This window comes from Oncorhynchus gorbuscha, linkage group LG10 (genome assembly GCF_021184085.1).
Source record: "Oncorhynchus gorbuscha isolate QuinsamMale2020 ecotype Even-year linkage group LG10, OgorEven_v1.0, whole genome shotgun sequence".
Taxonomy (NCBI): domain Eukaryota; kingdom Metazoa; phylum Chordata; class Actinopteri; order Salmoniformes; family Salmonidae; genus Oncorhynchus; species Oncorhynchus gorbuscha.
Genome location: NC_060182.1, coordinates 49322751 through 49337741, shown reverse-complemented (window position 1 = coordinate 49337741; position 14991 = coordinate 49322751). Strand labels below are relative to the sequence as shown.

The 14991-nt window shown below is 41.6% G+C and overlaps 1 protein-coding gene and 1 long non-coding RNA gene across 3 annotated transcripts; both read left to right on the top strand.

Annotated features, from left to right (window-relative positions):
• Positions 1-527: 527 nt before the first annotated feature.
• Positions 528-9799, top strand: LOC124046203 (Y-box-binding protein 1-like). Of its 2 annotated transcripts, none has more exons than XM_046366320.1 (8): positions 528-799; positions 4704-4767; positions 5046-5079; positions 5235-5324; positions 5629-5967; positions 7219-7304; positions 8509-8789; positions 9453-9799. In XM_046366320.1, the coding sequence occupies exons 1-7, from the start codon at positions 691-693 to the stop codon at positions 8753-8755; spliced, it is 969 nt and encodes a 322-aa protein (XP_046222276.1). In that variant the 5' UTR covers positions 528-690; the 3' UTR covers positions 8756-8789; positions 9453-9799. The 2 variants fall into 2 exon arrangements, with proteins under 2 accessions (XP_046222276.1, XP_046222277.1); XM_046366321.1 differs by having other exon boundaries at positions 529-799; positions 5629-5904.
• A 2445-nt stretch (positions 9800-12244) lies between these two features.
• On the top strand, positions 12245-14502 carry LOC124045417. The gene is made up of 3 exons (XR_006840850.1): positions 12245-12445; positions 13196-13471; positions 14333-14502. It is a non-coding gene; the product is annotated as an uncharacterized LOC124045417 (long non-coding RNA).
• Positions 14503-14991: the final 489 nt, after the last annotated feature.

Sequence of the window (14991 nt, the reverse complement as noted above, 5' to 3'; positions counted from 1 at the left end):
TCTTGCTGCTGTGATGGGCACACTGTGGAATTTCACCCAGTAGATATGGGAGTTTTTCAAAATTGGATTTGTTTTCGAATTCTTTGTGGATCTGTGTGATATATATATGAATAAAATAAAAGTGGGATTAATTATTTAAATATTAATATATTTGTATGCAATCATTCATCCGGCTATGCATTTATGTATACATTTATATGGATATATTAATGTATGTATCTATTTGTGTGAATTTATTAATGAATTTAATTCTAATTACGGCAGTTCTGGTCCGCCATAATCTAGGTGTACTGTACAATGTAACAAAATGGGTTAGCTAGCTACAATGTGTCGTGATCGTCTGTGTGGCTCTGTCGTGTAATCGGTATTGGTTTTCGACATTTCTCTTCCACCAAGTATTTCTTTAAATAACTGGCAACCAATATAACCAATAGTAACGAAAATGATTCGTGACGGTGATGGAGAGGAGAGAATTCGACCAATTATATTACAGACTGGGAGGGACTATGGATAGGGATATTCCTTTGCGTTGTTTGTTATTCCTCCCAGTTCGATCGGCAACGGGAGCGGAGAGGAAAGTTGAGAGCCCGAAGGCAGCAGCCCCTACCACCGCCGGCCCAGGTTACCATCTAGAACCGGGAAACACACTAGAGAGCCACCGCCGGCAAAAGCCATAACCAACCAGAAAACATGAGCAGCGAGGCCGAGACACAACCGCCGGAGCCTGCTGTCGTCGACGCGGAGAGCCCATCCAGCCCGGCGGCAACCGCCGTTTCCGCGGGGGATAAGAAGGTCATCGGTAAGCAAGCTGGCCAGGTGATCCATTCAATGCAAATGTGGGTTTATTGGCACGGTAACGTTACTCACAAAACGCTTACTAATTTACCTACAATTGGATTAGCTATAAACTATGTTCGTTAGCTAGTTCACAACGTCAGCTGATTACTAAAACGGGGAACGTTTAGTTACCTAACTAGCTGCCTAAATCTAGGTAATATTGTAATTGGCTAACTAGTTAGATAGCAACCGCTAAATAGTGTTCCGTGTCCTTAGTTTGCTAGCATGATGGCTAGTTTGAAACCGTTTAACGTTAGATATCGTTGATAGTTCGTCTCAACTGTAACGGTACATTGGCCAATTCAAATGTCAGTAGTTCTACAACAGTTTTCTACCTTATTTCACCTTTACCTAGCCTCACTGGTTTCTACCTTTTTTAAATTTCACCTTTGCCTAGCCTCACTGGTAACGCATCCTTAGTCTGACCACACACCTGACCTGTGAGACAAGGTTAGAGCTTTGCAAACGTTAATTAATACTGAAATGCATGTGGTTTGGCACATGTTGTAATTGTAACCAACTTTAGACGGACCTTCTTGTCCGCAGTCTCCTGCATCTAGCAGTGATTTAGCCAGCAGTTAACGTTAGCCTGTCAAAACAGTAGAAGTGGATATTGGCCTTGGTTCCCGGTTCCGTAACGCACTGGTTACACATAAATAACACTGTTTTCAATACATTGGTAGTGTATACGACGGTTTTGCTTGCATTTTATTTTCTAAAGTTATAATAGGGACGGACTTGTAACAAACAATTCATTGATGCCCATGACTGACTGCAGAGGCTCGATTGCGTTCGTATCCCTTTGTTCGCAGCTATGGCACATACTGATGAACTTGCTAGCGATCATGCTAAATAGCCCGCTAATACATTGCTAACGTTCGATAACTATATAACCAATTGTATGATGAAGCATAGCCCCCAAATGATTATTTCGTGTAAAATTGCAGATGGCTAAGCTAGTCAGCTAGCTAGCTCTTTCGGTCGAGGTGATAGCTATAGGGACCCCCAAAATGTCCGCTTTGATATTCGGTTTCTACGAATTTCTTTTGTCCCGCTTTGGCAAACAATTGTACTTTTATTAAGCATGAAACCGTACCCAATACTCGATTTCTACCGCTGTGCACATGAGTATTAATTTGACGTTATGAACGACATCCTGGCTCATGTCCAACCACACGGTTGAGACCAAATATAATATGCTAACGTTAGCTAGCAAAATAGCAAGCTATCATCATGGGGCGCGACGCCACGTGCGAAGATTCAAGACTTGCTCTTTTGAACTGGGTAAATGGTTGTCTAGCTAGTTACCTAGTATTCATAAATTATGCCCAGACAGTTCCGCTCGGAAAATAATTAGCAGTCCAGCTTACACACGATATTAGCTAGCTATGCTACCTCCAGGGCAGGCACTCGTTCTGATCAGTTTGGTGGAATGCTGGTAGGCCACATTGAATGTCTAGTCTAGTACTGTTATGTTCTGGTCTCATAACACGTAGGATGGGTGTTTTTGGAGCTAATGATGCAGAGGTGCAACTTTGGTTTTAGCCATCCACCTGCACGCCTGACCCCCACCAGTCTAGTCAATAACACAATTCTCCTATCCAATTTCCTTCCCATCTTAAAAAAACAACAATTCTATTCCCAAGCGTAATGTTTGGAAACAAGTAATATAAACCAAAAATAACATACATTTACACAAACAGCACATCCTCCAAATAATTGATCTCTAATAGTACACTGTAGAGGCATTTTTACTTGCACACTGTAGAGCTGGGTCGTCCTGTCCCAAGGGGTCCACTACCTTGCAGCGCCCACCACAATATATCCTTAATCTTGAAATCAAAATATAGTGACACCTAAATTGACATTTTGTCCATCCTTTGTGGCATTGTTGAAGGATAACAAACCTTCCAATGAATGGTTATAGTTTCTTGTGATAAGTCTCCAGTGTCAAACATTTCCAAGCAAACAAAAACTGGGAGAATGGAGAATCTGTAGACATGCTGAGACAAAATAACTTACTCTTTGCCAGGATTCAGCCAGCCTTCACAAGACCATAACATATGCAAATGGTTCCCCTTTTGTTAATTTACCTCCAGCAGAGGACTGACTTTTGATTCCATGTTATTGATTCGCTGGCATATGACTTTCTATGGGTGGTTTTACATGGCAGCAATTTGTCTGAGCATATATGAACACGACTGGGCATTCAAACATATCTGTATCAATTCATCAACAGCTTCTACCAGGTTTCCCCCTTAAAATAGTTTCATATCTGTATCAATTCATCAACAGCTTCTACCAGGTTTCCCCCTTAAAATAGTTTCAATCTTTGATGCATCTGGCTTGTCCATCTTATTGCACAGAGAGAATAGTGTTATCTGCAAGAACTTACCTCTGCTCTGTCAGACTGTTTTTTTTCCTGGATGCTTGACCCTGCTGAAACCCTGTCACCATCTGATCCTCCTAAGATGAGGGATTACAAATAATGACATCTGTCCATTTATACATTATATTAACCAAGAATACAATCAATTGTTCAATAATTACAATTACCGTTATTCCCAGGTCCCAGACTGTTTCTTTAAACTGCTGTCCTGTAGCTACTGTAGGTCTACCCAACTCAAGATGGAACTTTGTATCATTCACCGATATGAATATACTGCAAGATTCACCTGAGCTCTGTAGACTGGTCTTTCCTGGCTGTCTGACCCTGCTGGGACACCTGTCACCATCTGATCCTGTTAACTTGATGAGCATAATGTGGTGTACTGACTACGATGACAGTAAAGCCCGTAGAGCTGTTTATTACTGTCAGTGTGAAAAGTAGGGAATTAGTTAGGGAAACTGACTGATGTTTCACGTTACAATGCTATACCGACTCTAATTATAATTCACATTGCACTGAAAATGTCAAACCATTGACCTTCAATCGTTTGGCTGCTGATTTCATCGTTTGATTCAGGTCTGGTGTGAAGCAAAACAAATCGGTAATGCTAGCCAACTCGAATAGTACATCAACTGGCGAAAGCTAGCCAAGTTAATTTACTTCTGTGAAACGGGACAAAACAAAGGCTACAAAACATTTCGTACAAAAAGCTGTTGGATATCGATATGCAGTGGCTATTATTACCATCTGACTAATAGCTAGAGCTAAACACTTTATTTCTTCTGTTTAGCAGTTACCTTGCCAGCTACATCAGTCATTAGCCAGTTTCTGCTCTGCTTTTACAATTCGGCGAAAGATTGCAACACATACACTGACAGCAGCTGCCTCTGGCCTGCACCAAAGGCTTGAACAGTCTTTCATAAGCCTGTTAGCCTGCTCGGACAGGTCCTAAATCCAGCCGGCTAACCTCCCAACAGCCTACCCGACCGCTCTGAGGTGTCCGCATGGTCCTCAGGCACACTGCTGCCGTTTTTATTTATCACAGTGCAATGATAAAACTGGGAGGGACAAAATTTAAATTTCAGAATGGGGGTCATGACCACCATGTCCCCAGTGAAAGTTGTGCCACTGTAATGTTGATATGCATAGGACCATGCCATGGCAGGTGGAAGCAAACACCAAGGGTTTAGCATCAGAATCTATAAAAAGCCCAACAGTTGGGGGATAATTATAGCTTGCTTCCCTAGTATCTTCTCTGGTCCTGGTCTGTGGTCTTAATCAGTCTTGCCATTAGATTACCCACTTGAAGTGCACTTCACAATTTCCCCCCTTTGATGTGCAATATGTCAATGAGAAACTGCTAATGTGCATGTAATTTTGTGGGGGTGCCACGTTATTAATTTGAATGCAAAAAAATATAGGGGATAAAAACAAGTGAATCACACCTAAATTGTGTGTACGTATTTTTATTTTTCAGCAACTAAGGTCTTGGGTACAGTCAAATGGTTCAACGTCAGAAATGGCTACGGTTTCATCAACAGGCAAGTTGCCCCACTCCCGGGCTTCTCCTAAAGACACTAATATGATGAGGGTGTTTGTGAGGGAACATTCCCAATCCTAATATGGCTTGGATTTGCTAACAAAGCTGGGAAGTGTATTTGGTTGGCCACGGCATGCTCTTGTGTAAAGACTCAATGAATGCACAATTAAGCCAGTTCTGTTCAAATCTGTTAGCCTCAATGTTACAATAGACATTTTTAATCCAATGGCTTTTATTGTCTGATATTTAACTACACCTTTTTCTCCCTTCACCCACAAGGAATGACACAAAAGATGACGTCTTTGTCCACCAGGTAAAAACTCCCCAGTTCTCCAATGGTCAAGTCGTTTATTGCCCAACATGGAACTTTTTCCAGTTATCACAATTGGATTGTAGTTGACACCACAAAGACAAGTTTGTAATGAAATGTTCTATACATAAAAATAAATAAATTATTTTATTTTTTAGACTGCCATAAAGAAAAACAACCCAAGGAAATACCTTCGCAGTGTTGGAGATGGAGAAATTGTGGAGTTTGATGTGGTTGAAGGGGAGAAGGTAGTTACCACTTTTATTTACACAACAGAGAGCTTTATTATTAACTGTCATTGGCACCACTCTTGCAGGCTCACAAATGATTTGATACCACTTGTTTAATATGTTTAGCAATATTTAAGGCAACCAAATCTAGACTTTAACTTCACGTACCTCAAAGTTATGATTGTCGGTGATTCTAATGTGCCCAATTTTGGATTTGACCAGTCAACACAATATCATGCAACGATGCACAGCTAAAACAACTTCATACTCCAGAAGGGTAGTGTGCACCCCAGTGGTTATGTATGTATGTATCTCTTCCCAGGGAGCAGAGGCAGCCAATGTCACCGGCCCAGCGGGTGTCCCAGTCCAGGGGAGCAAGTATGCCGCTGACCGGAACCGCTATAGGCGGTACCCCCGCAGGAGGGGCCCTGCCCGTGACGGCGAATACCCAGACAACTACCAGAGCGACGGTGAGGGCGAAGGAGATCGGCCCCCCCGCAAGAGCCGTGAGGGCGCCGAGAGCGCCCCAGAGGGAGAGATGCAGACCCAGCAGCGCAGGCCCTCCTTCCCTGGGAGACGGCGCTACCCCCCAAACTTTGTACGTAGACGCTACGGCCGTCGGCCCCCGTACACCAACGCACCTTGCGGAGAGATGACTGAGGTACGCTGTCACAGGCACTCCTGAAGCAGTCCGGCCCCGTTCCAGTGATGTCATACACACTCTCGTCAAACATTCGTGCCACAATTGGTTATGGCCGGACAAATCAAAACCTCGTTAACAGACCAATACAGGTTGACCAAAATAGGTCTACATAAAGGTCTATATATTGACAGTACTTAAAGTTGGCTCCAAACCACTGGTCAACAGACAAATTATACCTCAGTTTGACCAAAATAGGTGAATCAAACTTTCACACAAACCCAAGATGTTACACCTACTGCTGATTGCCACCCGCGCAATGCTTCAATCTATATATAGCTATGTTTTCCACAGTCACATGGAGTAGCCAGCCAAATTGACCATGAAGCCAGCTAGGCTCTCCTGGTCTGGGGTCTGGAGTGGCTTGTCCCCCAGGGTTAAACCATTTTTGCAGGTAAATGTTGAACTGGAATGCAAAAATGTGCTGAAAAGTTGCTGACAAGATCCACTGGGCTGGCACATGTTTTTACTCTTCCTGGGCCATCTTTAATGTCGGACCCTGCATGCAAAAGGATATGTATGTGCCAGAAAACAATAGGCTAATTGGATTTCGACTCAACGTTACCACATATGGGATGTGCAAATTCATGCTCTCACCCTCCGTGTAAAGAAATGTGGCTGCAACCACAGCGCACACAACACACCCAGGTAATGAGAGGTGGGACGGACTGTCAAACCAGCATTGTTTCCCTGTCATCGCTGATTTTGTGACTGACAGGCGCCTGTGCTATCAATAGATCGGTAGAAGATGAATAATGTTCATTCTAACAGAAGTGCTCAGCAGAATTATTTTATGACTAGCTCATTAGTAGCTTTGATCATTTAAGTGGGAAAAGTGTCCGGCTGAAAAATGAGTAGTTGGTGCTCGTGGAAAACACGTAGGTTCATATAATATACTGACAGCACCTGAAGTTGGCTGCAAACAGAAATACTGGTTTTGAAGAAACCAGTCACTGATTTCCTCACTGAATCAGTGGCTGGTAATTACTGTAGGTGCTGGAGGCAAAATGCAAAACAGGAAAAAGTATCTGCGCACCTGCGCATTTATTTTAATTTTAGTAGTAACTAAACTTTTGGTCAGTTGACCTTCATCAAAGTATATCTTTTCCTGTTTTTCAAGACTCGTTCTATCCAAAAGGTGAGTTTCAGAGCTGGATCTAGGGTATTGAGTCAGTGATTGAATGTGTGTGACTAACTCTTGTTTGTTTTTAGGGTGGAGAAGGCGACGAGAACCAGGGTGGTCCAGACCAGGGCAACAAACCAATGAGGCAGAACTACTACAGAGGCTTCCGACCAAGGTTCAGACCAAGGTTTTCCGTGTTGAGTTCATTGACACAAGGCTGCAAAAAGGGGTTATATAACAGCAGAAAACCATATCTAATTTGTCTGTCAACTAAAGGTTAGGTGAATTTGTCACACAGGTACGTGATTCGGAATCTATTTATCTGCGACGTTACCATTGGGCAGTTTGCTGACTGCATGTTCCCCTTATTGCAGCCTAACATTGAATGGCAACTGCTTTCCGATAGTATATTTTACTTTTCATTTAAATGTACTCTATGGGTACTCCTTCAGAAATGACAACGACTTCATGTCTCTTTAGTCCTGATTGTTTTTATTAGTGGAAGTATTATGAAATGTGTGAACATGGCAAATTGGCCAAACTATCTGGACTATTATCTTGAATAATTCCTGAACTAAACGGTCTATGAATATCAATGCTGTTGAAGTGATGAGTTTAATGTCTCTTCTCTGACAATAATAATGGCGAGAGCATAAATACCTCTGATCTCAGCATATACATAGTTAACCTCTACTCTCATTCCCCCTCAACCACCCTGTATATGGCCCATTACTTTCTCAGGTTATTCTTGTTCCTATTTTGGCTGTACTTTCGGAATGGTCCATCAAACCTGTGGTTATGGCACTGCTTTTACTCTCTTCTGGTAGGCACCGATGAGCTTGTATTGGGGGGCATGGTATTTACATTGGTACTTGATCAGAAGTAGTTGAGGGCACAGACACAGGTTCATACACATGACAGGAGTGAGCGCCCCCACGCTGTTAGGCCACGGTCAATTCTTAGCTTGTTTGAGTATATGGCAGAATTGATTGAAGTCCATTCATGAAATATAAGGACAAGGCAGCACATTGCATACTGTACATGGCACATATTACACACACATGGTGCACAAGATGCTTGGGAATGTCTTCTTGCAGCCATTTGATGCACAACTACCCCTAAGCCCATTCGAAGGCTGGGTGGATCAAATCCCCGTAATTGCTTTTGAACACTTCCAATTCCATCGAATCTGCAAACCCGGGGGTTTAGGTCAATTCCATTTCAATTTAGGTTATCATCTGAAATTTGACTCGTTGTTTCTGAGTTGGGATTTCAGTAAGATTTTTTAAATGGAATTCACTGTCCTAATTTGAAGTTGTATGGGTGCCAGGGGCTGTTTTTAAGATTACTCGGGTGTTAAAGTGTGTCCCGTCCTACAGCAGAGGTGGTGGTCCACCCCGTCCCAGACCGGTACGGGACGGCGAGGGGGAAAACAAGGAGAACCAGGGTGGTGACGGCGAGAACCAGGAGCCCCGCCAGCGCCGCTACCGCCGAAACTTCAACTACCGCCGCAGACGCCCACAGACCGGTGGCAAGCCCCAGGATGGCAAGGAGCCCAAGGCCGACGGCGAACCATCCCTTGAGAAAACGTCCGCTCCCGCAGCCGAGCAGGGCGGGGCTGAGTAGAAACTACCGGCATACCATCTCTACCATCGTCCGGGTGGGTCCCCAACACACACAAATATTGCTATTTGGTGCTCTAATCAAATCTGCATACCTGATTTCTGGGATATGGGTATGATTTCTTTCCTTGTTAGAAAACATGCTGGATTGTAATTTCATAGAGTCAAGCTTAGTTTTTGTTCATAGTGGACTGTGCTGGCTTATTCATGATTAATGTAAAAAAAAAAATCTCATACAACTTGGAATTTGGCCAAATGATAACAGTTGATTATCTGTAGTCATTCACAGCACTTCTCAATATACAATCTACATTTTCTACCACGGGCCGCATTAAATCTGCTTGCAGGACGCATCTGGCCCGCATGCCCCCAGTTTGAGACCCCCAATTTACAACATTTCAGTGGGAAAAGTCCATCAGATGGCAGTAGGCCTTGGTGTAGTGTCTCGTGCCAGTTCACTCTTAAGTTCTAAAGCTAGCATCTGTCTGCACTTTACATTGCCGCTACGCTCATCACCCAAGGCAGGGGCATGGTGATGCTATGGATTTGATCAAGCAGACTGGCTGCCTGACTGCAGGCCTCCTGCCATTGTCTGTGCCATGTCTGTTGGTCCTCCTGCCTGTCTTGATGCTGCTGCACAGCCTGAGTTGACTGGTCAAATCCTTCTACTGTATATTCTAATAATCTCTTTTCCTCTACAGTAATGTCATCAAGAAGAAACATCAAAGATCTGAGCAATAAGAAACAGATTTGACTTGACGATCGTCTTAAGCTTGTACCATGCATTTGACCGGATTACCACCGATTTGCCTGCAGAATCTATGCAGACCTGTTTTGTTCCATTATTTTTTACGTGACAGCTATAAAAAAAAGTTGAGGAAACTGAAGACGTTTTTTTTCTAAATCGGTCCTAAGTTTTTACACAATGGTTTTTAAAAGAAAAGTAATTTGATATCTGGTCAGTTTGACATTTTTAAAAAGCTTTTTATGTATTCAAACATGAATTTGAACAAAATGCAAGCTCAAATAAAAGTCAAAGAGCTGGTGACTTGACTTTTCTTTTTTTTGCCTGCTAAATTTAATCACTGTGGTATTGACATAAATTGGCTGTATTACAATGTGTTCATACACCCCAACACCCCACTAGTTTCTTCATTCCAGATACATGGCAATAAACTGTCCAAATAACTACAGAAATACTATTCCTTCACTGATTTACAGAGGGACTTATTGGTTTAGTATGAAATTGTAGTTAAGTTTGAATATTCATTTATTTGTCACTTGCATGATCCAATTGGCCCTTAACTTAAGTGTTGATGGGGAAGGCATAACTGACATGAAAATGTGCTATAGAAATTCTAATAATATTAACATTTGGGTTCCAAAAAGAACTAATCTAAACTATATGTACACAACTTTTGGAATGCTCATTCTGAGCATTGTTAACATGTATGAAATAATATGTTTATCAGATCCAGGTGTGTTGCAGTTCAGAAAAGCTTGGAAACTGAGAACATAATCAGTATATCTAAATAGCCAAAAGATGGACAATTATCATGCTTCACTGCAATCAAGGTAGATTGCATCTAATAGTCCCAGACCTTCCAACATGCATGCATTTTGCATACAAACTGCGCAATTCTCTGTCCATGTACGAGTTCTGAGTTAAAAATATGCAGAAATTAATAGGGCCTGATTTTTTTATTTTTTTTAAGTTTTACTTTTACATTTTAATAAAAAATAAATCCACTGAGTGAAACGAACATCCCGATTCTCGAGCTGCAACACAGACATGTACGGAGTTTGTCCACAGACATGGAGATTAATACATCGTTATTTGACGTAGCTACCTGGAATGCCGTTTGGGGTCAAAACGCAATCTTTTTAATGCTAAGTGTGTAAAGTAAACAGATGCAGGTGTTAACTTCTTGCGTCGAGCCATCCCGGATCCGGTATCGTGACTACAGCCTCAAGCTCATTACCATAACGCAACGTTAGCTATTCATGAAAATCGCAAATGAAATGAATCTATTTGCTCTCAAGCTTATTAGCCTTTTAACAACACTCATTTCAAATTTTCAAAATATGCTTCTCAACCATTGCAAAACAAGCATTTGTGTAACAGTATTGATAGCTAACGTAGCATTTAGCGTTTGCATTCAGCAGGCAACATTTACACAAAACAGAAAACCATTAAAATAAAATCATTTACCTTTGAAGAACTTCAGATGTTTTCAATGAGGAGACTCTCAGATGGCAAATGTTCAGTTTTTCCTGAAAGATTATTTGTTTAGGACAAATCACTCCGTTTTCTGCGGCACGTTTAGCTACGAAAAAAAACCTCTCCAGGATTGTGTAAATCTATCCGCAAGCTCATTAGCATAACACAACGTTAACTATTCATGAAAATCGCAAATGAAATGAATCTATTTGCTCTCAAGCTTAGCCTTTTAACAACACTGTCATCTCAGATTTTCAAAATATGCTTCTCAACCGTTGCAAAACAAGTATTTGTGTAACAGTATTGATGGCTAATGTACCATTTAGCGTTAGCATTCAGCATGCAACATTTTCCACAAAAACCATAAAAGCATTCAAATAAAATCTACCTTTGAAGAACTTCAGATGTTTTCAATGAGGAGACTGTTAGATAGCAAATGTTCTGTTTATACAAAAAGTATTATTTGTGTCGACTCAACGCTCCGTTTTGTTCATCACGTATGGGTAAGGAAAAAAGTCATTATAACCAATTTGTAAGTTGCTCTGGATAAGAGCGTCTGCTAAATGACGTAAATGTAAAACGCGAACTTCTTTCCAAATTAACTCCATAATATCAACAGAAACATGGCAAACCGATGTTTAGAATCAATCCTCAAGGTGTTTTTTACATATCTATCGACGATAACTGCCACGATGGATTTTTACTTTCTCTTCTGAAGAAATGGAACGCGCATGGACCTACAGATTACGCACACAGGACACCGGGCGGGACACCAGGTAAATGTAGTCTCTTATGGTCAATCTTCCAATGATATGCCTACAAACGTGTCACAATGCTGCAGACACCTCGGGGAATAGGGGAATAGACAGAAAGCGCGGGCTCATTCCTGGCGCATTCACAGCCATATAAGGAGACATTGGAACACAGCGCCTTCAGAATCTGGAGCATTTCCTGTATGAAACTTCATCTTGGTTTCGCCTGTTGCATTAGTTCTGGGGCACTCACAGATAATATCTTTGCAGTTTTGGAGACGTCAGAGTCGTGTCTTTCCAAGGCTGTCAATTCCATGCATAGTCGAGCATCTTTTCATGACAAAATATTGCGCTTAAAACGGGCACGTCTTTTTATCCAATAATGACACAGCGCCCCCATAGGTTAAATTAGGTTAAATAACATGCTAAATTAACTAACATGCTAAATAAACGGCTGTAAGCAGTACTGCGCACATCAAATTAACGCCCCACAGCTGCTAAATATACATATACACGCTAACGTTACACGTTCTTTAATATGCTAATTTTATAATTTTAGCTCCTCATTAAATCTGTACAGTCAGTTTGATTCAACAACATCACAATTGAAGATGGCGAGAAGGAACTTCCATATCTGCTGCAAACAGACCCTAAATGGCTGCACTCGGCTTCTGCTCGACGATAATCCTGGACTTGATGCCCTTCGGTCCACGTTAACAAGGTTGATTCTTTTGAAATACAATTATTACTTAATCATAAAGTTAATCTGCTAGCTAACACAGAGGACTGGTCTGTGATTGGCTATGCAGCTATGTTGGAGGCTCAGACAGAGACCGCAGTGCAAGTAACTTAGGCCTATGTGTCACTAATGTAAGTCTGATTAGGCACTATATTTAGCTAGTATATGTAGAATATATATATATTGTTGTTATGAATGCTGGTATGTAAATGGCTGGATTGCTAAATTAGTTACTAGTTTGCTTAGTAACCTTCCTTAGCTGCACACCCCGGCCATAGCCACAGTGAACGGCACCGTCTTGTTTCCAGTTGTTCTTGGGAGTAAATGCTGTAAATTACAGACTAGATGCATGGTTTCCAGTTGTTCTTGGGAGTAATGCTGTAAACTAGACTTTAGATGCATGGTTTCCAGTTGTTCTTGGGAGTAATGCTGTAAACTACAGACTTTAGATGCATGGTTTCCAGTTGTTCTTGGGAGTAATGCTGTAAACTACAGACTTTAGATGCATGGTTTCCAGTTGTTCTTGGGAGTAATGCTGTAAACTACAGACTTTAGATGCATGGTTTCCAGTTGTTCTTGGGAGTAATGCTGTAAACTACAGACTTTAGATGCATGGTTTCCAGTTTCTTACCAATCAAACAATTTAGAATGACGACAATCAAGACAGGACTTTTAAAGGACTATGATGATATGCATGACCTCATCCCTGTCCATTGGTAATTTTTTCCCCAGACACTTTAATCTGTCACATGACCCGTTATATTCTGACATGTCAGACTTGGCTCTGGATGAAAAGATTAAGGACTTGGTGGCTGGGAACGACAAACGTGGACCGGCGTGGATTGACGGCTGTTCGATCACCATTAAGGGCTCACCATTAAGGGTGCAGAGATGCAGAGTGAGGGTGACTGCCCTCAGAGCCATGTCGCAGAGGCTGCATAGAAGGTCATACCGTGTTGCTGGACCAAACTCGTAATGGCACCTTGATGGAAACCACAAACTGATAAGGTAGATGTATCTTTGATAGACACAATTATCTACATCACTGGTGAGAAGTTGTACATCGTAACATCTCGAATTGTTCATCAACAACTTGTTCACCAACAACTAACAGTTCATTAAGCAATGGGCAGTAGGGTAGCCTAGTGGTTAGAGCGTTGGACTAGTAAGTCGCTCTGGATAAGAGCGTCTGCTAAATGACTTAAATGTAATGTAAATGTAACCGAAAGGTTGCAAGTTCGAATCCCCGAGCTGACAATGTCGTTCTGCCCCTGAACAGGCAGTTAACCCACTGTTCCTAGGCCGTCATTGAAAATAAGAATTTGTGACTTGCCTAGTAAAATAAAGGTTAACATTTTTTTTAAATGGCCCTTGATACCATAAGTCAGTCATGTGGATAATATTTGGTTCATTGTGTTTCTGCTACTTCTGTGATTGACAGAATATCTGCATCGTGAAATTAACAAACATGCTTATATTGAGGACCCACGGAGGCAAAAACAAAAGTATTTGTGCCTAAGTGTGAACAACAGGAGAGTCTGTCCTCTTCACTCACCAAGATAAACGTGGTTATTTTTCCAATTGAAGTAGATATTGTAATCACACATGTTCCGCTGCAGGAAACAGTCTAGAACAAACCCTTGTTGAAGCCTTTAGAGGGCTAACGGAAGTACTTATAGTTGTGATCCGCAGTAGACTGTTCATTAACATTGTTCCACATTTTGGATGTTAATTTAATATTTGGTCTGCTGCTTTGTTATATACTGCAGGAACCTGATGCAGCATCTAAGTGGTAAAGGAGGATGGTGATGTTTGTATATTTCATGTGTCTTCAGCTTTTGTATCAACCAGTGCTGTTTTCTGGTTTAGGTGGAGGATAGTCATACATGGTGGCATTGATGGGTACAGCCGCCTGGTTGTATTTCTCTGTGCTTCTAGCAACAATCGCAGCAGTACTGTAATGAATTGCTTCATGATTGCTGTCTCCAGAAATGGCGTTCCCTCCAGAGTTAGGACGGACCGTGGAGGAGAAAACAACACTGTCTGCTTGTTGAATGTAATACAGAATGAAAATATGATTTAAAAAATAGAGCTACATGCATCCTTAATGTCTTCTTAACCTACACATTAATTACATTATACTGTGAGTGATGCATGAGACATTTCTTTTTCTGTAAATCATTTTCAGAACGCAATCACATTGTTTGACAGCTCTATTGCTTTCTCCATGTTTTTGAAATGTATAAGCCTTTAAATGACCTTTTACAGAGTACTTCTACAAATAAGGCTACACTTGTGGCAGCAACTATTCCTGTAGCCCCCCATCTTCTGCACCACCTTGTGGGCCCCCTCCACCTATACCACTTCCTGTGGCCCCCGTCAAATCAAATGTATTTATATAGCCCTTCGTACATCAGCTGATATCTCAAAGTGCTGTACAGAAACCCAGCCTAAAACTCCAAACAGCAAGCAATGCAGGTGTAGAAGCACGGTGGCTAGGAAAAACTCCCTAGGCCAAAACCTAGGAA

Bases quoted from the DNA above. Each gene is read 5' to 3' on its own strand.
- LOC124046203 (XM_046366320.1), top strand. From the start codon at position 691: ATGAGCAGCGAGGCCGAGACACAACCGCCGGAGCCTGCTGTCGTCGAC. The intron at 4,768-5,045 runs GCAAGTTGCCCC...TTCACCCACAAG, and splicing joins GGCTACGGTTTCATCAACAG to GAATGACACAAAAGATGACG. The intron at 5,968-7,218 runs GTACGCTGTCAC...GTTTGTTTTTAG, and splicing joins CTTGCGGAGAGATGACTGAG to GGTGGAGAAGGCGACGAGAA.